Source organism: Alosa pseudoharengus, unplaced genomic scaffold (assembly GCF_046254945.1).
Source record: "Alosa pseudoharengus isolate Yale_2024_CS ecotype anadromous, Long Island Sound unplaced genomic scaffold, YU_APseudo_1.1 YU_APseudo_1.1_scf_13, whole genome shotgun sequence".
Classification (NCBI taxonomy): domain Eukaryota; kingdom Metazoa; phylum Chordata; class Actinopteri; order Clupeiformes; family Clupeidae; genus Alosa; species Alosa pseudoharengus.
In genome coordinates, this window is record NW_027468598.1 from 5882575 (window position 1) to 5908940 (window position 26366).

Sequence of the window (26366 nt, forward strand, 5' to 3'; positions counted from 1 at the left end):
GGATAGCATTTGTGTTGGTGGCTTGTTAGGAGAAATAGGCCTACATCCATCCATGCATAACCATAACATAACCACATCCATATCCATTCCGCCCCTAGCCTATCAAAGAATGAAACATTAGCCTGCTACAGTACACACCCACAGGCCTACGGAGCAATTTATTTGAATCAAACATGACTTTCATGAGGGTCACATGGATTCTAGTTTCAATGACCATATTGAAACAACAGTAGGCCTACTGTAGACTACTGTTTTGCAGGCCTACCAATTCGAGCCCCTTTTAGGGCTGTTTTTGTGACGTGCATGGCACAAGATCACACAAAAAAGATAGAGTAGAAAGGTGTGATTTACTAGGTATGAGTACTAAGTGACCCAAAGTATACCCAAAATCGGCTTACTTTGAATGGCAAATAATTACACAGGCCTAGTGAAAATTCGATATGTGGGTGGCGAACCAAACCATAGCTTATGGGTGCATGGACTGGAGGCCTTTGCTGATCTCTAATTCTGCTCATCACGTAAAACGTGTTCTTCTTAATGTAAATTTGCTTAATTGTTACATTTTTGTTATATCTACAAAAACTGGAGGGTAAATGAACTCCCCTTCGTAAAGATGGAAAATGTCTGGCGCGGAGTTTCGCGAGACTCGCAGGCATTGCTCGCAACGCAGTTAACGCGAGATTTGATCAGCTGATAGATCTGTTTTTAGAGTGTGCCGTTCGGACGGTCAACACGTGGAGAGAGAGAAAAGAGAGGCATACACACAGAAAGGGGGGACACGTTGGGATTGTGTTGGGCCCAGTGTACGTAATATTAGATTACGAGCCTGCAATTCACAGTGGCGGCGAAGACAACATTGAAACAAAGTAGGTAACCCAATATATGTCTTTGAGGTGTGTGTGATGTAACGCTACTTTAGTATCTTGAGTCGAATGGAGAATGGTACTCTGAGCCCCGTTTCAGCTCTGTTCGTGGGCCATCATTAATTTGTTTGCTGGCCAACTAGCTTGCTAAATTGGCTAACAAAATAAACTATAATGTTAGACTGCCTCAAGAACTCATCCTTGGTTGATTGGCGACCTTTGCTACATACTAATCTCAAACCTGACAACATGTAAAGTGCCATTAACGTTAAGGTTGTGCAACTCGTGATCTGAATATGAGAAGAAAATAGCAACTTAGATAATCATTGTTGGCCATTTACATAAAACTGTTCAACGACGTTTGCTAACAGGCAGGCTAACCTCCCAAGAGTTATGCTTGCCTGGCCAACTAACATTAGGCAGCAAGTAGGATAACGCAAGCTAACTCATTTCGATAGCTAACCAGTCCGCTAAACCTGCTTACGAGCTAGCAGCTCTGGTTCGTGGCCCAAGTAACCGGGCAATGTTTGCGATAGGTTGCGAAAATAATTGTACAACTGTTGGGGGCATTCGCACAGCGACAACAATTCTCTCAGTTAGGTACGATATGTACCTGAGTGATTTTCCTTGTGCGCTGTGAAATTCACAACGCTTACCATGTTTGCAACACTGCAGTAACGTAAGTGTGACAATGTCAGTCAATGAGTATACTCATTGAGTTGGTTATGTGATGACAGACTGTGTAAACTGTTTGAGCAGTATATCGAAATATTTGTCTCAATATGCAGTAGTTACGCAAGAACATCGTTTTAAAAAAAACGTAGCCATCATATATTACGTTACTGCCAGTGACATCCGATGGAATTTTGCAGTGGTTAGCTGCTGTGCTAGCTAGCTGGATAGATTGTTTTATGAAACGCTGCGGCCTACCATGCTGTTAATAGGCAAGATGCAGCGAGGTCACAGCTCTCATTCAATTAACCTGTTATTTACACGGTAAAATGCCTTCCATAACTTATAGTGACCTTGAGATTTATTCAGTGAAATGTAACAGCTACTGTGAGTTTAGTGTTGCTTGACTATTTATCTGGTTTTGTCATTCTGGTGATACACGAGACTACAGCATTTGGGATGCTAGTTACCTTGGTAGCTAACTTTGACTAGCACGCTGCTATTAGTATGTTACCACAGACACGAGATAAACGCAAACTGCAAACCTAGCTACCGCATGGGTGTTTTCGAGAAAGTTTGCTAACGTTACCGGTATTTGCGTTGACCTAAATGTGTAAGGGGGAGACCGTCTGTTACGAATGACAGACTTATATTCTTACAACAATCTACATTCAGATTGACGTGAATAACCATGCATGGATATTTCCAGACATTTCTGCACGCCAGGCATTAACAAAAGTTAGCTTGGAAGGTACGTTCTTTACTTCGTGACTACCGAGTTTTGTCATATTCTAAATGCAGCCGCAACACCCGACTGAGCAGTGAACGATGCGTTTTGACCGTGTGTTTAATGGTTTGTAGCGTGTTGAGCAAATGCGGTGTGACCCTGTCTGTTATCTACACCCAAGGTCGTACAACAGTGTCGCTTGATTCTTGCCTTTCCACTGTGGGGACCACGGGCCAGGAAGTGGTGCGGGAGCGTCGCTTTCAAAGCCCGGTTTCTTTTATCACAGGACTCCTCCCTACACGGCATTTATTTAACCTTATTGAAGGTTAACGTCTAGAGAGCCTGCCTGAGTCATGTTGTGAAGTATCACCACCATGTGGACACACCACGACAGAGGTGCAACTACAACTTCCAGTGGATGTTTTAAGACGGTCTTATTTCCATTAATTCTTTTTTTTTTATGACAATAGTTGCTCATAATTGAGAACACAATTAATAGATTGCTCACCCTGTGACTTCAGTGGTACATATCGGCATTGTAGGTTCATTGTGTGTTCTATTACAGTTAGGCGACCTGAACTAATGGATGCTTGGGGCTTTCAAACTTCACTCAAATCATAACACTCAAAATGTTTGTTGTTGGTTCTGAAGTTGTCATGATTTATTCTGATAATGATGACTACAGCTATGGTGACTAGTTAATGGTGTGAGTCCTGGGTTAGCCCCAGCATTATGGGGTTAAGGGTCAGGCCAAGGACTTGCAATAGCTGGTGACCTGTTGCTGGCTTTTGCCTTATGACCTTGTAGCACTAATCTGCAAGCTCAGTTTTCAGGTGATTGTATCATGCCCAGCATTAGTATTTGTCCAGTTGATGTTGCCACTGGGGAGCCCACACAGCGTTTGAGTGTTGATCAGATGGTATTAACCTTTCCTCTTTTGAGGAGATTGAGGTTAGTTTGGTCCTTATGTTGTTGTTTGTTTGTGTTTTCATGATTTACCCCTTTGTTCTGGTCACTCAGACCAATTAACTCATTCTTTCATCAGTGGACATTTGTTCATTTAGTTCTCTGAGGACTCTTGATCTCTACCACACAGGCAGAGGGGCCCCAGCTGCCCCTAGCAACTGCCGTCTTCAGCGACAGGCCTATACGTTCTCACCCTTAAGAGGGGTGAGGTTCTCCACTTTTCTTGTGTCTTGTCAGTACTGCATTACTCACCCCTGAGCCTCTTAAAAGTGTAATCTCAGTAAAGAGATCCTCCGGTGAGCACCTACGGCCCCTCCCATTGTGACACAATTACCATTGAGAAGACTCAAGGTGTGCTAATGTTGTCCCTCACTTCTAGTGTGTTGCCCCCCACAACCACAACCATTCATTTTTTGGTTTTTGCAGCTGCCGTGAAGATGATTTCATTGCCAGAGCACTTTCAGTAACTGGATGCATTTTAGTTTCTGAATCGTTTTTGCATATGAACACTGTAAAACTGCTTGATGGTTTATTTGACTATCTTTTGTGGTCAGATTCTTTCCCCTGCAGCTTTATTCAAGAGTAGGAAAATCTTTCCTCTTTTGGTGGCAGCCCTTACACGCACACAGAATGATTTAATTTATTCAAATTTGACATTGCAGTGAACAACAGCTTAAAAACTATTTTAAAGCTGCATCCTGAATTGTGTCAATCTTTCAGTAGTGTTCAACGGTAGCCTGACAGTTATGCAGTGTAGTGTTATATAGCCCCACTATAGCCCCCTGCCGGTGTTTACTGGAGTCACCCCTTGACGCATTCCTGTCTGAGGCTGAGCTGCTGAGGTTCTGTTAAGGAAAGGCATGTCTGGACTTCCTTTTTTAAACATGAGGGAGGTGGGTTCCCGTGGGTGGGAGGGGGAGCCTTGGCTTTGCCAATAGGAGCCGGAGGTGAGTGGGGACGTGCAAAACTAGGCCTAGGTCCTGTCTAAGGGCTTACACATTAACCATGTGAGCCAGCTGTCATTACTATGCTCAGGGGAAGACAGGAGTCCTGCTCTTTTGAGCTCCACCAGTCAGGGACCCCCGTCTTCCTCTTATGTCCACTTCTGGGTGCCATGCTCTTTAGATTTGTCTCCTTGCTTTGTTCTACATTAAACTATAACCTAACAGTATAGGTTTTTTAGATGGATGGCTAAGGATTACAAATAGAATATGGTTGCTTTGAATTTTTCTAAAGTTACCCTTTGTGGATTTTCTAGCCAGTAAAATACGGTCTGTGACGTGGTCCTAATCCCTTTGATGTGTGTGTGTGTGTGTGTGTGTGTGTGTTTGTTTCCCCATCAGGTGTAGTAGCTAGGGTCCAGAGGAGATGCCATTGAGGTTTCGGTCCTTTGCCCCGTACACGCTTCCTGGGGTGCTGGCGCTGATCGGCTGGTGGTGGTACATCTCCCGCAAGAAAGCTCGACCAGCCAGCCTCCAGGCTGAAGAAGAGGGGGCGGCCCCAGCCATGGGCCTGCTCAGCTCCCCCACTGAAGGCAGTAATGGTCTGCTGGACAAAGCCTGTTGCCAACCCACAGCCACCACCACAGTCCACCGCAGGCCCAGCAGAGACAGACCCAAAGCCACAGAGCCCAAATCCGCTGAGCAGGAGGTAGTGGTGGTGGCTGCTCAGGTCCACTCGCCTCTGGGTAGAGCAGTGGAGGCCGATCCTGAGCCTGAGCTTATCTCCATCTCCACGTCTCCCTCTCTGGGACTGGGAAGGACGGAAGTACCCCCAGTATCCACACCCCGCCTCAGGAAAGGTGGAGAAGCCCCTGTCCAGAGCAGCGTAGAATCGCAGCAGCAGACTACAGCAGCTAAAAGCTCCACAGAACCGGAAAGAGATGCCCTCAGCTGCAGTTATACACGACCGATGCATGTAGGCAGCACTCAATCAGAAGCGCCTGAGCCTACAGCAGCCAAAGAGGTGTCCGCGGATGTGGCCAGTGAAGCGCCTAGGCTTGCTTCTGCTGCTCGCTCTGACCGGGTGGAACCCAGAGTGGACGTGGCTGTGGAGCTGACCAAAGACGAGAGGCCCGAACCAGAGGGAGAGGTGGCAGCAGAAGAGACACCACACACCCAGCTCACACCCAAGACCCTACAAAAGACGCTCGGAAATGTGACTCCTTGTACCCCATCGATCTCCGCCAGCCCCGTCACCAAAGAAGAGCCCGCTCCCATGACATCGGAGTCTAGACTGGAGGCCCCACATGTGCACCCTGAAACCCCCACAGTGCAGCATGTGGCATCCCCCCTCTTCACAAGCACGCCCACTGGCCCCGAAGAGGCACGCGCCGAGGACAACGACCAGTGGCAGGTGGAGAATGGCATTGTGAGTCAGGTCCAGGAAGACGATGACACCGACGACAAACACGCGCTGCAACAGCAGGAGTTTGAGCGCATTGCCGCTGGCCTCATCACAGAGGTCATCTCAGCTGCTACCCAACAGGTCCAGATGACCGGCAGCTGCGATGCTGATGCTCTGGCGGCCACACAAGCCGCAGCGTCTCAGGACACGCCTGTTCCCAACGGTAGGCCATGTTCCACAGACGACCTGGGACAACAGCTCATAGCAGATGAGGTGGAGGGATCTATGCAGGCAACACGACTGCAAGGACTGCCGCCATCAGACCAGTCAGACAAAGAGATGACCAACGGTTGCCTGACAGCACCCACTTGGGAACGCTGCACGGAGAGGACTGCAGAAAAGGAGCAGCCGGTCACAGCCACTACGTCAGATGACCCGCGAGAACCCGCCATCAGTCAGTCCAAACCACAGACTGATGAAACCCACTCTGCAGTGGAGGACTCTGGTTGCTACCAGTCTGAGGAGGGCGTCAGCAGTGATGACCTTCTCCTTCATGGCAAAGGGCTACCACAGGTAGCCACCGACGCAAAAGATGGTGTCGTCCGAGCATCGTCATCAGCATCGTCTGTGGCATCCTCCAAACCAGAGGCGGTGCAGCCGATGGGGAGCCCTGCTCGAGTGTTGCTGGAGGAGGCCGTGCTGAAGCAGCACGAAGCCGCCACAGCTCTCCAGCCCCACCTCACCGTAGCCTCCCTGAGGAATGGAGGCCACGCCAACAGCGAGGCTGAGGCCGACCAGTCTGGAGGTGGGTGCCCTACACTTATTTACCAGCCCAGTTCAGAGCATGATTGTGTGTCACGTAGTGGTGAGGTAGAATTTTGCGTTAGTTGAAGCAAGCTCTTTATTTGTGCTTGAAGTTGCTCCTTTTTCTCACTGAACACTGAAGCAATCTATTGATATGTAGAATACGTGTAAGGGCCAATAAATAAGCAGTTATGCATCCTTGATGACTGGTATGAGACCCTGATAGACAGGTAAATGCAAGTGTTCATTTAGATCATGTATTGTGCATAACACCCAATGCAGCAAGTGTGCAACGAGTGCTTCATTTTGCATTGTGCACAACACCCAGCAAATTATCCTTATATATTACTATGCACAAGTCATTTGCTATTTAAGGTGCTGTTATCTATGTGCATTGGCATTGCCCTGGCAAACATGCCAGTTTGACATTAGCCGACAAAACAGAAATTTTGTGTTTTCAAAGTATGATGGTCAGATATCTTTGCCCTACCTCACCAATCTTATAGTCCCCTTAACTGATGACCTCACTCCATATCCATGTGATCTTACATGAGCCTCCCTAAGACCAAAACTAAACTTTACTTTAAAAAAAATCATCATTTCATTTCAGTGCATTTATTCAAAAGTACAGGCTTTTTGTGGATGTCGGTACTGTTGACCTGTTTGTCCTGTCTGATAATATTTTAAGTGAAACCTGTTATCAAGATTAAATTAAAGATTGGTCTAATTTTTCTCGGTCACCAACAAAGCAAAGCTCCCAAATCTAAGGTTAATTTACTGAAGGATTGTCTGTACTTATCTATGTTAGACTAGTCTCTTTTCTGACAAGAGTTGCAGAATCTGCCATAGTTTTTGTTCCAAAAAGCAGCAGGAAGCGTCTTTTTGTGATCTGCAAAGTATCCGATTGTGATTGTTCAGCTGTCAAAAATCAGCGGGACTTAGGGCTTTTTTACACTAGAAGTTGAACATTTCTCAACTTTAAAACCAGCTCTGAGCTGCAGAAAAAGATGCGTTTTAAAAGAAGCCGAGGACTTTTTTTGAAAACACTGTACTCCATAGCATTATAATCTAAAATGGACGCCGGCATCAGCATAAAATACACCTAGTCTTCACATACCCTAAAGACTACTTCAAAGGGGCTTGCAATTTGACTTGGCAAGGAATAAACGTGAAATAAACTGGCATTGCTACTCAATCTGCCCATTTTTTAAGTGTAATTGAAAATCAAAAAGTGCAACTCATTGACTACTGACATGTAGATTCTGTGTAGTCCATGGATGCAGCAGAGGTATTCTACTCTAGCCTAGAAATCTAGACGCGCCCCTAGCGGCAGCAAATTACATTTGCTGCCAGGGCTAGTCTAGCAACTCTCTGTTGGCTTGTGAGCTCCAGAAATCAAAACTTAATCAGGACATTGAAATCGTGTATAGAGTCGTTTGGTGGGCTTAACATAATGATTGATGGCAGAGTTGCAACGGTTTGGCTTGAATTCCCTGCTACTTGAAAACAAATATCCTATTGCGTGCAGAGGGAATTTGAAAGACAACTGATTATCCCGCCCCTCGGGCTGAGCACTGCGAACGGTGAGTGCCCAGACCCTACATTTTAATGTGGGTCTGGCTCGCCAGGCTAATTCTACCCTATTTTATGAAGCAAATCGTTTGGAATGAAGTTTGACTACCATACATGGTGCACAGGAGAAGCTCACCTTGAATCCTTATAGGGTGTGACTGAAGGTTTGCCAGTGTCTATAGATGTTTAATCATTAGAAAGGTAAAAGAAGGTGAAAGCAAGACCTTTAGCACGCCATTAATAAGCCTATCCTTAGTGCCTAGACAGTAGAAATTGAGGGTGACCTCTGCATGCGTCCTCTTTTTGGAAGCCTGTACTATAATCCATGTTTGCCTTTCTTTTGTTTTGTACACATAGCCTACATCATACTCTTACCATTAAATGACACCAGTATTCACATTGTTCTTGCAAGAGAGCGGGCAAAGTTGGTAGTCTCGCTCTCTAAACTACACCAGGCATGTAACTGAAGTGCTCTGGTAGCAGAGCGTAAAATCGTTTTGGTCTCATTTATTGGAAGGTGTGTGTGTGTGCCGCCATCACGTCTGGTGTAGCCAGTTCCATTGATTAGTGGCAGCTAATTGTTGCAGCAGATGCTCAACGAACGGTACACTTCAGTTACGTGACTACTGTAGCCTCCCTGTAAGGGTGCTGGTCATGGCAAATTTTTCAAATCTTTGAACAGGCCATAGCAGCTTAGTATAATATCTAATATTACAGTCTAGCTGTCAAAATACTTAGTAACATGATCTTTAGAAAGGGCCTTGGGTATAATGATATTTGAAGTGTTGGACAATGTCAATATATATTTAGTTTATCACTCAGTCCTATAGTAAAATCATGTGAACTCAGGCATTTTTCGTTGGCTCAAGGGCTTTGTTGTAATTCCATTTGTTGCTTGGCAAGCAGTGAGTGTGCTGAAGGAAACACTGCATGATGGGCTGCTGTTTGTCTGTAGCCACGGACACACATGAACACATAGGCACACAAACCTGTGCACAGACGCCTGGGAAAGGAGCCTGTTAACAATCAGTGCTGAGAAATTGCCCAAAATGCCATATTTACTGTTCAGTGTTTCTGGTGAGACTGAGTTAGTCATAGATTTTGAGTTGATGTGGAAGCAAGAGGCTAATGGAGCAGTAGTATCAACATTTGTAGAATTGTCTTGTTTATTTAAATGTTTCATGCATTTTCATGTGTGTTTGTGTCCTGTGTGTGTGTGTGTGTGGCCAGGCTCTGATGTGAACAGCATGGACTCGGTGGACAGCGGCTGCACGCTGGGAGCGGGAGAGGGCCAGAGCAGCGGCCCGCCGTCGGCCTCCTCCAGCTCAGAGGTCATCGTGTGGGAGATAGAGGTGCCAAAGGTAAAGATCCACAGCATAGCAAACGGTTCTTAGACCAGAACCACATCCTATAGGTTTGGAAAAAGGTATGGGATCAAGCAAAAGAGATGTGATTCTGTGTCTGTATGTGCATCATCCACATGGTTAGAGGAGCTATACATGTGGAAGCAATGTATTAAATGTAACAAGATATCCATGACCACAGATGGAGATGAGTTGACTATCAAGGGGTTAGTTAGGCAGTTGTGCCCCCTTCAGGCAGCTGTTGGTAGTGTCATAGGTAACCAGAGACCTGCATCTCTGCAAGATTACTCCCTTTCCTCTGATGCCCTAGATCTGACCTTATCTGTCCCACAACCTTTTGTCTTTTCTGTATAGGGCTCCTTTTGGGTATTATTAGCTCACACCAGCTAGATGTCTGCTCATGGCAAGATGTTATTGAAAGTCTTTTAATTGATTATCCAAATATATCTATTTTCGCATATAGCTCAACAGCACACTGTTTGTTGTTCAACGTATCTGGTTACATATAGTTGTTGTTGTTTTAATAATAAACTAAAATTGTTGAATGCTTGACATCCCTTTGGCCCATATGTTAAAAATATGTTACAAAACACTTGACTTTTTGTGGCTTTATGCTATTAAGTGTTTTGATCCTAACAATAACTATCTGTAGTCAGATGCAGTCAGGTTCAACCATACAAAATACTCTAATCTCTTAATTTGACATTACTTGTCACATTATCTTTCTTACTTGTCAAGATTATCTTTCTGTACTAAAAGTGCCACAGGGGTGCTACTGTATGGTTAAATGCATTTAGCACTGAATGTCACTGTGACTTTGATTTAAAAAAAAAAAAAGACAAGCCAAGATATACCTGTGTTTTCCTTCCTTAATTCTAGTTTGTCTGCATTGTAATTGTCACCTCGGAAAAGGAAGACTAATTATCTGCTTCATGTAAATTGCCTTCCAGCATCTAGTGGGGAGACTCATTGGAAAACAAGGGAGATATGTGAGCTTCCTAAAGCAAAGCTCAGGAGCAAAGATTTACATCTCAACTCTGCCTTACACACAGGAGTTCCAGATATGCCACATGGAAGGTAGGCTGCTCTCTGACAAGCACCTGATGGAGGGTGCACTTCATTATCTAGTGGTTTTGATTGCATATCTGTTGTGAGTTGCATGGAGTCCTTGAGGATCTCTTGTGTGGAGAGAATCCTCCCCTGGTGCATCCATGCTCTTACAGTGCTTCCTGTTGGCCTCACCACACCCCCTCTGTGCTCTCTGAACTTTCCCCTCCTCATACAGTAATGATTTCTGTTCTCATTCTCTTAGGTACACAGCAGCAGGTGGATAAAGCGCTGGCCTTGATTGGGAAGAAGTTCAAGGACTTGGACCTGACCAACCTGTATGCACCCCCTCCCATGCCACTCACACTCCCTTCACTGCCTATGACCTCCTGGGTACGGCTGAGTTCTGCTTCCTCTATTCTTACGCGTGTTCTTTCTCCTTCCAGGACCCGTATTTGTCTGTCTGTCGAGTAATTGTTTCCCAATCCCCCTGCAGCTCCTGCTCCCCAATGGTGTGACGGTGGAGGTGATTGTGGTGAACATCGTCTCCCCTGGCCACATGTTCGTGCAGCAGCACACCCACCCTACCTACCACGCGCTGCGCAGCCTGGACCAGCAGATGTTCCTGTGCTACTCGCAACCCGGCACGCCTGCCCTGCCCACCCCCATTGAAGGTGAGGTGCTACGGAAATGTGACGGGTTCTTGAATAGGGGAAAGGATGTGCGGAACTCTGAGATGAGTTCTGCACAGACTGGGGAACCTAAGTCACTGAACATGTGATTCAGCTAAGCACTAAACTATTTAACATTTGTGGTCCTATTCCTCTCTTGTAGATGTGTGTGCTCATGTTGTACATCTCCTGTTGCTCCGTAGTCACTAGTTTGACAGATATCAGCTGACCATAATGATCTATTCCACTCAGGCTTGTTGTCTTAAACCCTGTACATGAATTAAACTTTCAACACTAAAAACTATTGAATAAAATTAGATGATCAATGATCAACTTCAGCCTGCATCTGCCCACTTAGTACCTTTGGCTTTCACCCCACCGTTACCTCACTCTGCAGCCTGTCCATTTTTGTGCTTCAGTGCAGCAGAGGCGAGCATGCTAGTTAGGGTGCTAAAACTCCAAGGTGTGCAAGTTGTGGGCTTGAGCCTGGGTAGGTGCAGGGCTGAAACGAGTCACCGATCACACACAACACCATTACATTGGTGCTGTGATCCGGATGAGTTAGATTTAGAGGGGTGAGCCAGCTGGTGCGACAGCTGTGCAGTATGTGTGTGTGTGAGGGCCGTTCACACCAAGAACGATGACCATAATGGTATTGACAGTGTGGTTCTAGCTAATATAAATGATAACGTCCAAACATAAACTATAATTATAATGACATTAAGAACAATATCGTTTGGGATCACAAAGCTGACTGCCAATCAAAATCTATCAAATTCATCAACATGAGAAAGTTTCCTTAATGTTGGTCAGTGAGGAGTCTTTTATTATTAGTTATAGATCTCATTCCTGGTGTGAACAGCCCTTAAGTGAACCACCTTCCTGATGCCTTGAAACACGTGCTAGTAATAAATGCTAGCACATGGGTTTTAGCTCCCTTACTAGCATGCTCATTCCCTGGTTGCAGGTCTGAGTCTGGGGAGGAGCAGGGCTGAACCGTGCGCTCGGTCAAACAACAATTACAGGCGCTGCTTTTTCTGCCAGCTGTATCTGCCCTTGTGCTTAGTAGGGCTGTCACTTTACGTTCGAAAATCGATTGCACAATCGATTGGACCAAACAACACAAGTTTCGAAAACTAAAATAGGGAATCGATTTTAACCAAATATGTACACTATTAATTTTAAACGAATTAAACAAATAAAAAGGATGTAACAAAATTCCCAAACAAGAATATAAGAATATAAAAGAATTCAGAAGTGCATGTAAGCATTGCGAAAGCTAAAAAGAAAATTCCCACCAATTTTACGCACCGGAAACAGCTGTTTCAATCAGCTGCTGTGCTGCTCGTGTTTTGCCAAAAAATGGCAAAGGCAGAGGACAACGCGATCAATCTGTGCAACATGAGAGAGACGAGTGATAGGCCCTAATAACTTGAGGAGTTCGATGTGGAAGTACTTCGAATTTTTGGTATATCAAACTATGGAGAAGAACAAAGCGGTAGGCTATGCAAACTGCAATCGAGTTCTACGTAGGCGAAATATGTTTGACATTTCTAATCGTAAACACCGACACAGTTACGTTTACGTTGAAGCCTGCAGTAATGTTTGTCACTGATGTAATGGCACTCGTCTTATTGTTTTTTGAGAATGTTGCACTCCTGTTTGTCATTGTGCACGAAACTTCACGCCAATAAATCAGAAATATTGCTGGCTTGCGTCTACAAGCGCCCTCTTTACAGGGGCGCCTGCAGGAATTAATGCTATGGGACGCACACCCGACCCATCGCGTGGACAATATTTGTCCGTTTCCCGGTTTAGCTGTGCATTAGTCAGCAAAAAATTAGCCTACATAGCATAACAACATCCACATGCAATAATACAACAACAACGTCTACTATGACCTATTCATTTGGACAACTTGATACAGCCCTATACAGGCTAAAGTTACCTTGTTTTGTTCTTAACGTCTGGCTTTAAACAGCTGTAATGCAGTCTAACGTTCTGACAAGCACACCAATTGCCTACCTTGTTCTTGCCCATCTGGAATAACTCCTCTAGCTTTGCTGCCTCCATACTTTCTGTTGTTTAAACTTGTGATCCATCATGAGTATTGAATTAGTGAATTAGCTCAACATTGTGTGCTGATAACCATATATAGATAGGTAGCCGAGTAAAAGAAAACACGTAGCGTACGTGCCTGCATGCGTATTGTGTCTCCTGCTCAAACTAAATGTGTGCGCGTTAATTTTGATAAGTGTTCACTAAGTTACGTAATAGAAAATTGTAAATAGCCTGATGGCAGCTAATGGGATACTGTGCATAGTTGGGAAGGTATGGTGGGCCAATTTGGTGTGAATACACATTACACACACACAGGGAAATTTTCTCTCGTTGTTGAGCCTGATGGCACGCACAGTGCGTACGGACGTACACCTGCAGGCGCGCCTAATGGCTGATATAGTTTGTGGATTGGCCTATATTTTTGGCGTTGAAAATGGAAACGTCTTTAGACATGAAAAATCGATTTTACAATCGATTCAGTGAACACTTATGTCTCAAAAATCGAACAGGATTTTTTTACAAAAGTGACAGCCCTAGTGCTTAGCAGTAGCCCATGTTCTAGTTTCTATATAAACCCCTCAAACCACTCTTGTGTACGACCATGCTTCGTCTTAGGCTACATCTACACTTTGTCGGATACAAATGTATCCGACACACTTCTGTTATGATTCGCCCTCCATTCCACATTAGACCATCGGATCAGCGTATCCGAAGTGGAGCAATTTGGATCCGCTGGAGACCCCGAACTCATTTTGCTCCGCAGCCGTATCGGACGCATGTGGACTATATCTGTAGTGTGTTGCGGAACCATCTGAAAACAGATGACGTACAAGCCCATGTTCCCTTCCCTGATTCGTTGTGCTCGTTTCACGTAGTGATTGCCATGCTGCTTTGTTTTCATGAGAAGTAGCCTATATTTATTCATTTGACCATACCATACAGTGAATGGCAACGGATTATGTGCAATTTAAAGACGCTAGGCTATTATATAGAATACTGTGTAGGCTATGTGACAAATAAATCCCTTTTGATCATTTGAAGCACTGTGTAGGCTATGTTCTATAATGTCTATCACACGAGGTAGGCTATTTTATTCTTTTGTCGACAAAGCTACCTGGCATTCTGTATAAACTATGCTTATTCCACTGCAATAGCGACCAATAGATGCAACGAAAAACTTATCTAAATGTCTAAGTTGATTTCGTTGTTGGTCTTTATACAATGACTGAAAAAAACTCATGTAGTTTGCTGGAAACCGTGGTTGTTGACATGCAAACAAGCACCTACGACGCAGTGGGAGAAATAACCTATGACGGTAGCCAATATGTTTGTGCAGCGCGGTCACATGAAATTCACAATCAACCCAATTATACAGATTATAATACTATGCAATAGCCTAGCTGAATGGGCTAGCCTACATTGAATACTGCCAAGTCGCAGCATGCTCACCAAGAAGTTGACGGGGCAGCCGTGGCCTACTGGTTAGCACTTCGGACCTGTGTGAGGGTTGCCGGTTCGAACCCCGACCAGTAGGCACGGCTGAAGTGCCCTTGAGCAAGGCACCTAACCCCTCACTGCTCCCCGAGCGCCACTGTTGATGCAGGCAGCTCACTGCGCCGGGATTAGTGTGTGCTTCACCTCACTGTGTGTACACTGTGTGCTGTGTGTGTTTCACTATTTCACGGATTGGGATAAATGCAGAGACCAAATTTCCCACACTGTATCAAAAGAGTGTGCATGTGTGTGTGGGTTTCCGTTGTCCGGTAATTACCGGACATTGGCCAGAAAAAAAATGAAATGTCCGACAAAATTAAATCTCTCCGGTCAAATTGTCCGATTGAAATTGGCTAATAATCCCGTCCCCTAACGCAATCTGAATTTGAGAATAAGCCTTAATATGTAAACCTATATTATAGCCTACGTCCTCTGGCTATGTTTTTAAATGAACTGGCTCTACCGTTTGAAAAGTAAGCTATTAAACAACACGCATAGCCTATGCTGCATTTCAAATAGGAAGTGCACGCTTAAAACGTGGCGGTTCAAACATGGCCAGGCCCAGGCAGACTAGCCTTAAACGTTTTTTCAGAGGCCAGACGCGATGGATGATAAATTGGTAACGTCTGAAGCCTCAGATGTCCGGTCAACTCCACCACCACCAGATAAAAAGCAGAAGTGTCGGGCTTAGGCCTATGTCGGAATCAGTGACATTGGAAGTGGAGTTGCAGGGGGTGGTGCCGCTCCAATACACTGTCATTCTCCGTGTAGCCTACACTGGACATGCAAAGTGTTCTTTACCCAAAGCATACAGTAGGCCTATGCGTCTCTGTCTATGATCTGCAGAGTTAGGCCCTTCTCGACGAGGAGATTACCGGTCCGCGGATCATTTCTGGCACAATTAAACGGTATCATTGAACCGCGGCCGAAAGAAAAAGAAACGAAACATTTCCCAGAATAGGAAACATTTCTTAATTTATTGTTATCAAATAAAGAAGCATATAGTATTAGGGGGTAGTGGTGTGAGCGCTCATTCTTGTGTGTGCGCACCTGTGTAAGTTAAACAGTCACCACTGGAGATAACGTGGGTAGCAGCAACAAACAACGTAGCCTTTTTAAAACATCGAACGAAGCGGACTCTTGCTGTCCATGTAAAGATACTGGCTAGATCTTGTTAGGCATGTTTAAGTTAGGCTAATGAACATGTTGCATTCTATACAGCCTGATTATGTCATTCTTTAAGCTACATAGCCTGTCTCCAGTTTTCCTCAATTTGACTAATTAAGAAGCGATAATAGGATATTTGACCGGCATATCATCAAAATGTCCGGAAAACGATACCTCTGCCGGTCACTTTGACCGGCACCATTTATTTCTAGCGGAATCAAAAATTTTTTTTTTCTTTTTTTTTTTTTTTTATAAAACATAGCCTAATTATTAGTGTTTGTGTGTCGTTCGTCGACAAATACCTGCCATTATAACGTGAATTTCTACAAAGTAGCATGCTGTCTTTTGCACCCAGGCAGTAACCTAAACTTGGCAAACATCCCATTTCCACCCTGTTTTCAGATTTTATCTGGTGGTTATATTCACTTGTATCCATACTTATTGACTATGCGTTTGTCATGATTTTTAAGGCTTTTTCAGGCTTCCCAAACAAGGCTACAGTGTCTATCGGATTTGATCCGGAACCCCGTATCGAAACTGATTCGGTGTAGTGTAGCAGAGGCCTTAGTCTCATTCTTTCTGTCTGATCACCATTTCATTATGTGAGATTTTCTCATTTCCATCACTTCTGCCGTTGAGTCTCCTAATTGTGTGTTCCCTGTGTGTTCTAGTGGGGGTGATCTGTGCTGCCCCAGCTGGGGAAGGCGCATGGTGGAGAGCGCAAGTCATCTCCTTCTACAAAGACACTAACGAGGTTGAGATCCGCTACGTGGACTACGGTGGCTATGAGCGGGTCAAGATCGACACACTTCGGCAGATAAGGTTAATCCCCAAACACACTTTCAAAGTTTGTGAAGACATTATGGTTGAAGTGGCTACAGTAGTACTGACTTGTTCTTTTGAAATCTGTATTCCCAGGTCAGACTTTGTTACTTTACCCTTCCAAGGAACCGAAGTACTACTGGATAACCTCCTGCCTCTTCCAGGTACAGAGATATTATAATTTTTTTAATAGAAGGAATTATCTGGAGTGAAGATGGACTTTATGCAGCTGATGTCCAAAGGAGTTCTAAATGCTAGTTAACAGCACTCTTTAACCCTTGACCCTCAGGTGAAGACCGATTCTCCACAGAGGGAAATGCTGCTTTGGAGGAAATGACTAGAGGCGTGCCACTGCTTGCACAGGTAATGAGCACTGATTGAGGATGCATTCACATTGACATGCTTTTTTCACCTCCAAAACACGAGTATTCCAAAATAGTTAATGTTTAAAAAAAAAATTAATTAAAAAAACGCTAGGTGGGAATTGTGTACTTGTTTGTATGTTATCTTCCTGACTTGGCTTAAGACAGCTAGCCAAGCAACAACACGTTATTGGAAAGAAAAATGCCACCGTCACAATGGACAAGTTGCATTGTTCCATATGGAAACAGTTAAATGCGGCGCCTGAGGGGAAGCATGCGTTTTTGAATGCCGCCTGATTGTGTGTTTGTGTGGGGTTGTACTAACAGTACTTGTGTGTGTTATTTGCTTTTTTCATCCACTTGTAGGTCACAAACTACGACAACAACACAGGCCTTCCGATGGTCCAGATGTGGAACATGGTGGGAGATGAGGTATGTTATATGATATGCTATGTAATCTAACAGTTACAACATTCCTGAATGTAGCCCAGAACAAGAAACACTTAATTTATATAGGTGATGTTATTAGATGCCAGCCAGATCCACTAATTGAAGAGGTTCTGGAAAATTTGAAACTGTACTTTTTTTTGGACCTGTCAATTTATTAGTTTCTAGGACATTGACCTGTAGGAGAAAGACCCCTCAGTTGCATCACTTTAATTGTTCTAAATCTTTTTCCTCTAGTTGGTACTTCTGAACCGCACCCTGGCAGAACGAGGTTTTGGCACTTGGGTGGACAACTTCTGAGTCTCGCCTCATCTGTAGCCCCACCCCCACCCCCCTCAAAAAAATCTCATCCTCCTCTCTCCACCCCACCTACCCTTTTCAACCTGAAGTGCACACCATTGGTTTGAGGAGATTTTTTTTTTTTTTTTTTCTTTATTTGAGTTTTTGGATTGTTTATTTTTTCTTTGTCGGGAAAAAAAAAAAGAAATCTAAAGTACTTTATTTTAAAAATAAAGTCAAGCTAAGATTAAAGCAACTGTCCCAACACCAGAACACACCAAATCATCACCTCTCCCCACTGAGGCCTGGGATAGCAGCGTCTGCTACTTTTCCAGCTTGTACATTTCAGAAGAAATTGGGGACAAAAGGAAAATGGACATTGCTGTAGTTACATAAAGCCCCCCCCCCCTCCGTCCTGCCACTAAAGAGTCTCTTCCAGGTGTTCAGCACAAACACGTCTGTGGATGTTTTGTTCCATGGATGCTTGACTCAAAGGAATAATGTATATTTCAGAGGAAATTAATTTTTTAGGTATCTCTTTCCGCATGTACAGTAATAGCAGACACAATGAATTGGGGCGCTCATCAAAAGCAGATGGTCTCGTTTGTCGTGAGATTGTTGTATGCTTCCATTACAGTGATTCATCTTGTCCACTGTGTGTGCTTTGCTGGATTCTACGAATGTCATGTTTAGGGGAAACAAAGAATCGTCACACCTGTAATCAATATAAAGTGGGGTTAACAAGCAAGTTTTTAAAAATTCCACCAAAAAAAAAAAAAAAAAAAAAAAGAACTTTGATCCATGTAAGACACCACTGTGAGGGAACAAGATCAGAATCGTCCGATCTGGGAGTCCTGAGGTTGGGGGCGGTGTTGTAAGGGTGGGGATTGGTGGGTGGCACCCTTTCTCAAAGTCTGCTCCTGTACCCCCCAAAATCTCCTGTCTGTACAACACTGTGGCCTTAAACAGGAGGAAATTGGGGGGGCATCTCTCCTGTGACCACCAGAGGAGGCAGAAGAGCCATTCTCTGCACTCCTCCCCCTACCCATCAGACAGTCCTATGAGAAACCTCTTGCTTGACCACAACCCTCAGGGTGCGGTGACCAAGCAACGCGGTGCATTCTCACCGTATTTCTGATCCTTTGCTTGCAATTTTGAGGGAGAGCCGAGCTCCATTTGGCAAAGATACTGGAGATGGCCTAGTGTTTTGTAGAGAAGAGGCAGCTAGTGGGCAAGAAGCCATCTTGGTTCTGTGGCAATAGCCTTAGTGTTGTGTGCTGTGTCTGGTGTCCCCATCCTACATTGTCCTTTGAGTGCACACCATGTTGGGGAGGGTCAGCGCTGTGCGGGAGCATGAAACACAAACAAAAGTATTCATGTGGTGTGTGTCGGCGAGGGACATGGGGTGTTGGACACACTACAGCATCCTCAGTGGATTATGGACACTACGGATCACCAACCACGGCAGTGGCAAGATAAGAATGGGAGCAAAAGGGACAGTTTTTATGCAGGCCAATGTCAGAATGGCCACTAGTTAAAGAACTAAGATAACTATGTGTGTGTGTCTGGTTTGCATGTAAGCCTTGTCCACAAGATCACATGCCTCTGTTGTTTTCACTGTGTTGCTTCATACGCAAGACCTAGAACTCCCTTTTCAACAAACACAAGCCCACTGGCCGCCCATAGTCCTCACCTCACTGTTTTATTCAGTCAAAGCCAGTGTGTGGGCAGTCGTGATCTAGCTGTTTGGCCAGTTATTATACCCAGCTTAACACAGCGTCATCACTCCCATTTCATGGCATAGGTGAACAGGGGGTCACATCTAAAAGAAAGTGTGGTCAAAATAATACCAAAATCAAAACTCTGTACTCTGTACTGTAAGAATACTTTCTCAGTTTGTTAAGTTGTTCAAATGAACAGGGACTTGGGATATGCAGTTGCTCACATGCTGAATCTGTAGTTTTGTTTGTATTTTTTATTTTTATTTTTTGCTGGGTATGGTAAAGGAAATTTGCAATGTGTGCGCCCATGTTTATTTGTTCAACCAAGTAATAGTGTGTGTTTATTTTCTCCAGTCACTTCCCTGTGTGTCTGCAGTGGGGCATTCACCAGGCTGCCCTGCCTGCTCTGTTGAGGCTGTTTGTGTTCATTCGTCATCCATCTTTTGTTTTCTATCACCACTACCAGCTGTGATCATTTCAAGTTCCTTTGTGTCCAAATACTGTCTCTGTAGAACACTGTAACCTCATTGCTAGCATCAAATGTCATACATAAGCCATCAGGTTCCATAGACATTTTCCACCGTTTGGGCTTTTGGTGAAGTCACATGGTGAGGCTGCTCTGCTAATGAATTTGGAGCCTTTGTAACCTTTTGTAAGCACTGATGAAGTACTCTAATGTGGTTTTAAAAGCCCTTCAATATCACTACTATGGGGGCCTTTGGCCCCGTTTCAATCTGACGTTGACTCTAATATGAATTGCAGAAGACCATGTAATAGCACATTGGAAAGGCACTACCCTGAGTGTGTCTGTTTTAAGATGAGCGTGTTTGTTTACGCCTTGTTACTTGAAAGTCTAATTTATTCATGGTCACGTATAGGCCTCTGTCTCGTAGTTCAAGCCTCAGGAAAGGTGGATGACTTTAAATTTGTTGTCCATACTATGAGGACCACTTATTTTGACATTGCATTGTAAAATTACTTCCCCCATGAATTAGCTGGTATGTGTAACTGTGTTGAGATGAAGGAAACCCGATGATTGTACTGAACTGACCTTCCAAAGCATTTTCATATCTCTGTATTGTTGTGTATGTCACCTATTGTATGGTTTGGGTATGTCACACATTGTGGTTTGTCATGTGGGGGTGACGTGACCTAACGAGAGGGACAGGACCTACCTTTTAAGCAGATAGACCTTGTGGTTGGTCTGTGATTGGTCATGTGGTCAGTGCTAGACCAGAGCCTGATCCATTAGTGTCATTTGCTATGGTTGAGTGCCCACAGTCTACCATTGTACTCACGTTTCCATATTCATTTGCTTTTTAAAAACCGTTTTACATCATTAATACTGACAGTTTTACATCATTAATACTGACAGTTTTACATCATTAATACTGAAACATACTGATGGTTAAAGTCTCCCTGTGAAAGTAGAAAGTCGTGCTGTTGGCGTCTTCCTCTTTTATTTGACCATTGCCCTGCCCTGTCAGTTGAAACCCCTAGATTCTTGATCTATCAACGCCGATCCAGAGCAGCGCTGCATCTAAGGCATATATTGTGTACATTTTACACCATCAGACCATCTCCGCTTTGCTAAAGTGGAGTGTGTGGCTTAAGATGTTTTCTTTCAAAAAAAATAATTAAATTGTGCAAGTCTGTGTAAATAAGATATTTCACTGTACTTTTGTAACACACTGGAGAGCGATAAGGAGACATGAAATAAAAAAGGGAACTGTGTTCATCCAAGTGTCCACCCCCAACACCGCCACCCTTCCCAATGAGATGTGCTCAGTTCTTGTGTCCATAGGACTGGTTTGAAGTGTTTGCTTAGCTAGGGTAATCATTGGCTATTTAACATGAGTGCAAGCAATCCTGCCCCGATGCTGAGGCATGTACAGGTCAGTTTGTGCTAGACTCGTGAAAGGTTTGATTTTTTTTTTCTTTGTTTTTTTTTCCTTTGGGATGTACAGGTCTATTGGGAGGGAAAAGTAATAAATAAAGTTATTAAGATAGACTTTGTGTGAGTTTTGATTTTTTTAATATGTAATTGTAGTGAACATAGAAATTATAAATATAAATTTCAATGGGATGTTATTTCACATTTGATGTTGTTACATTTGTTGTCTTGTTCGTTCAGCCTTGACCGCCATATATCATTTCAAAAGCATTTTGTTAGCTTAATTATATGTTCAGCTGTAAATCTACTTTTTAAATATATATTATTAGTCTGTTTTTGTTTCTTTAACTAAAATGCATTTTGCCATTATCTTGACTGTTTTTACTAAAGCCAAGTAGGCAAGGTCAAGCACTACTCTTGGCCTTATCTCGAAATGAATCCCTTGCAGAAACTTGTGATGGGGTAGCTGTGGCACAAGCAGCAGCATCCGTACCACATTCTGACCCGTGGCCAAGCCTCCATCTCTCCCACTCGTCACTCTTCACTGTCATATCTGAGTGAAGGTGAGAAGTCCCATAACTATACTTCCCGTAAGGGATGAGTTCACTTTTTACACAATTTGACTTTCATTGGTCTTTGAAATCTCTGAGGCATAGATGATGCATTCCATTTCCAAGAGTTCATGTTAGAATCAGTCTAACAGAAACTGCCTGTGTCTTACAGAAAGTGGCTCCTGATTAAGACTTCGACTCTGCCTCCATTTGTATCTGTGGTCTACACACCATAACATAACGTGACCCTTTTTTGCTTATTTGCATGGTTAAGCACGACTAAGTTACAAACTTGTGGTAAAGGAGCTATGAGTATTTTTGGCCTGCAGGGGGCATTAAAGGACTATATAACTAGGAGATTTAACATCACCAGCCAGATAACATGGAAGATTATCTTTTAACATTTCATGCCTTGTTGTCATTTCAAAGTATTTGTTTTTTACATGTTAGGTTTTCACATACACTGATTATAGAATATTAAGTTACAGAACAGGTGGGTACTAAACATTGTCCACCACATAATCACTCTTTCTTTTTCTAAGGTTACACCAGCACAAATGTACCTACATTAGATTCAAATGATCTTTGTCTTTATGTTAGCCTTTACTACGCTATAACCTATCCTAATAATAGAGTTAAGTAGGTCAAACAAATATTTAATTGCTTAACGTTTTTGTGACATTTTAGAGGCTGAATATCCCTTGTGAAATATGCACTTGTTCACTCAAACTGGCTTTGCTCAGAGCCTGCATTAATGGGACGTAAGCATGCTCATGAAGGTGATTGTTGGTGATGTTTAGCTCTTTGGTGGGGCCTCCAAATAACTGGCAGCGTACCACGATAGAGGGCCTTTAAGGATCCCAGGTACAACGTGGACGTTGGCGACTGCCACCAGCCAATTGTTAATACCCTCTGGCTTGGCTGTTGATCGGCTATTGTCGTAAATCCCCTACTTTTAGCCCAAAGAATTTAACACTTTACCCTCTGATATTAAAAATAAGAGTAATGTAATCCATCATTCTGATTATATGTCACTCTTGCAATCTGACTCGCTGTCAGAATCTGAAATCTGATTATCTGACAGAATACTTTAATATGATTGGCTGTTTGTCATCCTAAAATATTATTGCCTGTTGATTTCAGAATAGGCAGTCATTTCAGTATTTTCTGCTTTAATCCATACATAAAGTCCTTACCTAATAGTATGACAAAATGAAGGTATCAGACATTTCATTGTTTTTATATAAAAGAGAGATTTAATACAATAAATATAATATTTAATATAATAAATATTTAATAAATATCATAGATGAGTTCTATTGTTGTGGGTCAAAGCCATGCTGAAATTGTGTCCCACGTGTATTTATCATATACACATCATGCCAGGGAGACATATTCTAACAAAACATATTCCACTTTCTCTGTGTTGCCGAGAGGGCACTCGGTTGGCTATGGCATCTGGTGAGCTGCTGGTCCTCTCATCAGGACCAAGAGGCTGGGGAGGCAGGCTGGAGAACAGAGGGGAGTGAGGCAGGAGGATGCTGGAGAAGAAATCATGAATTACAAAGAGAGTCTTAGCTTTGAGTCCGACTGCCTGTGAACTTTTTTTTCTCCAGCTCCCTCACTCCTCTTCTCGTTTTTCCATTAGAGGAGAGCAGTGAGGTGGTGCGTTACACTGCTGACTAGCTAAGTAGTGCACTCCAGACCGGAGCTCAGCCACTTGGTCAGTGCGCACAGGCTAAGTGATGCAGCCAGCTCCCGAGCACCAGCACCTGAAATCACATAGAATCCAGTTTTATTCTTCTGTAAAGCAAAGACAAAGGCCTCACATACATCCACAGTGATTATGCAATGCCAGTGACCTACAGGATAGGATCAGGCATTAGAATATATTTAAATACCATATAAGATAAATGTATGTTATTTGAGAGGATCAGAGTAGAATCATTGATTTGGAGCGTTGTGCGTCGTGACTTTTGTGTAGCAGCAAGAGGAAGGCTGTTTAAGGACTTCACATCTCCACAAGATGGAGTGTGAGGTCAGGATATGGACGGAGATGATCTAGTCTAGAATGGGTGAAAACAAAGTTTACTGGGTTCTCTTATCACAACGCATGACACCTTTACACAATCAGCTGTTTACAATCATTTAACACAATTAGCACTTGTTTCTATCCTTTAGACTTGAATAGAAAAGATGATGATGAAAGTTATTTGTGTGGTTTATGGATTTAAACAGTCGCTTGAAATTGCATTTCGATTGCAGCACTGCAGTCTTTTGATCAGAACTAATTACTTTGTGAAAAATAAAAATATTTCTCATGCGTAGTTCCCAGAAAGTAGAGCTTTTAACCCAAACAAAAATGTACTGTTGTTCCTGATTAAATTAAACCATAAGCATTATAAAATATTATATAAAAACAGCATTATGTAGTAATATCTATATGAACTGAACCATAGTTTGTGATATCTGATATGTCGTAAGTACAACAGCTCTTGAAATGAGAGAATCAGTTAATTTGCCTATTATCAAAACAGGAGCAAATGCCAGGCTGGGTCAGGCTCGGATTCTAATGGTTCAATAAGAAATCATAAAAGCACCATCTTGTGTCAGAGGTTGTGCTCTCTTTTATGCTGAGGATGTCTTATCTGTAGTGCTGATAGCCGGCATCATCCATGCAGGCTCAATGGATCAGAATGAGACTGCGGCGTTAAATCCCACCAGATGGTGAATGAGGAGAGGAAGACTCACTCATTCAAGTTTTGTTATTCAGATCTGCAGCTCTCATGGAAGAGCAGTTGAGCCAAAAAGATAGGCGCTTCCTCCTCTTGAAATGAAAATAAAAAAGTTGAAGGCCATAACAAACATAAACAGTAACAGTAGAGTGTTTTGATAGAGCATCTCAAATGTGCCACATTATGGTTTCTCACTATGACAATTTCTTTGGGCTTCCACATCTTACTTCACTTATTAATACACACACACACACGACTAAGAGAATAGGTCTACATCAAAGAAGTCAAGCACTGGAAACACCAACTGCATGCAAGAAACTACCAATAAATAAAGCGTGTTTTAATTAGCGCTTTAAAAGATAAGGGATTGCTCTTGTTTTTGATCTGAAAGAGGTATAAAACAGGGGCATTTTCTACTGTAATCTGATCTTCCCTGGGAAATGCTGTTTAAACAGGAGATACATTTAAGCAGGGCAGAGGAAAACTGGGTGTCCAACGATAGTATTTGACTATATTTTAAGATAATGTGCAAACACAGTAATCTATTCCTGAGGCATCTTACTGAGAGTGAAGGTGGGTCAGTAATAACATATTATCTCTATTTCACTATTTCTTGGAGCTGAGGTTCTTCCATATCATAGTCGTTATACCTACACAGTCTCAGAAATTACTCAACACATATACTCAACATTTAACAACCCACAACATGTATCACCACACTCCACAGTCTACAAATCATCACTATTGCTATGTATGTATTTGATGGACCTCATTTCGCTGCAGTAAGTTCATGCTGTCTGCTGCTGCTATCAGTTAATCACAGTTTTGTAAACTGCTGGAAATGCTGTGGGTTCTGTTGAGTTGGGGTCCAGACAGGGTGTAGTGAAATTAAGTGCCTCCTCCATCACCCCCATTGATTAATTAAGTCACACTATGTCATTTTCCATTAACTGCAGTCGTGATAGTGGAACAGGCTCCACCTCCTGCAAAGACACACTCTGTGAAGTTCAATAAAAATCTTTAGCATCTCGGACTTAATCCTATTGGCGGTAGTTAATCCCAATGGACTGGACTACCTCCAATAGCTAAAGTTCAGGAGAAGTGCTTTGGTCCGCTGATCTGTATGAAAAACTAGTGTGTTGAAAATTGATAAAGGTCCCTGGCTGGAAATGCTCTAGAAGTTTTACATATTTGATTTAGAGATTATTATAAAATTATTTACAGTGAGACAAAAATTGGATATTTAACTCCATTATTAAAGGGCTCAGCAGCTCTAAACTGTATTTATAGAGGCCCATGTGACATTTATCCACATCCTAACATATCTTTTGAGAGCTTAAATTGTTTTATTAAATTGAATTAAATTATTTATGCCATTGCCATTGGCTTCTATGTGGCATACAATGCATGGTTCTGCCTGGTCTCTATAGGGGGAGATGGGAGAGGGGCTTCAAGCTTTTAGAAGGTTATAAATATATATATATATACAGTATATATATATATATATATATATATATATATATATATATATATATATATAAATACAATACTCTCAGACTCTCAGCAATGTATTTCATGCAAACTGGAGCATGCTGTGTGATGTTAAAGCATGCCTATTGTAAGCCAGCTGCACCACAAAATATATCTCATTCACAGCAGGTTACTCCAAGGACACCCAGGCACAGGTGTCTTTCATGGTTAAAAAGACATTCAGGCATTCAGGATAACTGAATCACCATAGCCTGGTACAAATGCTCTATTTGTATAGTCATGGCAGAAATCCTATCCACCTAACCTGTGA

At 43.1% G+C, this 26366-nt stretch overlaps 1 protein-coding gene across 1 annotated transcript; it reads left to right on the forward strand.

Moving 5' to 3' along the window:
- Positions 1 to 653: 653 nt before the first annotated feature.
- Positions 654 to 21396, forward strand: akap1b (A kinase (PRKA) anchor protein 1b). Its single transcript, XM_076281915.1, has 11 exons — positions 654 to 866; positions 4572 to 6379; positions 9181 to 9311; positions 10265 to 10391; positions 10627 to 10754; positions 10858 to 11035; positions 16426 to 16576; positions 16673 to 16740; positions 16866 to 16939; positions 17305 to 17370; positions 17623 to 21396. The coding sequence occupies exons 2-11, from the start codon at positions 4597 to 4599 to the stop codon at positions 17683 to 17685; spliced, it is 2769 nt and encodes a 922-aa protein (XP_076138030.1). The 5' UTR covers positions 654 to 866; positions 4572 to 4596; the 3' UTR covers positions 17686 to 21396.
- Positions 21397 to 26366: the final 4970 nt, after the last annotated feature.

Coding starts and splice junctions, on each gene's coding strand:
- akap1b (XM_076281915.1), top strand. CDS start 4,597: ATGCCATTGAGGTTTCGGTCCTTTGCCCCGTACACGCTTCCTGGGGTG. Junction 10,755..10,857: donor CACTGCCTATGACCTCCTGG/GTACGGCTGAGT, acceptor ATCCCCCTGCAG/CTCCTGCTCCCCAATGGTGT. Junction 17,371..17,622: donor GGAACATGGTGGGAGATGAG/GTATGTTATATG, acceptor TTTTTCCTCTAG/TTGGTACTTCTGAACCGCAC.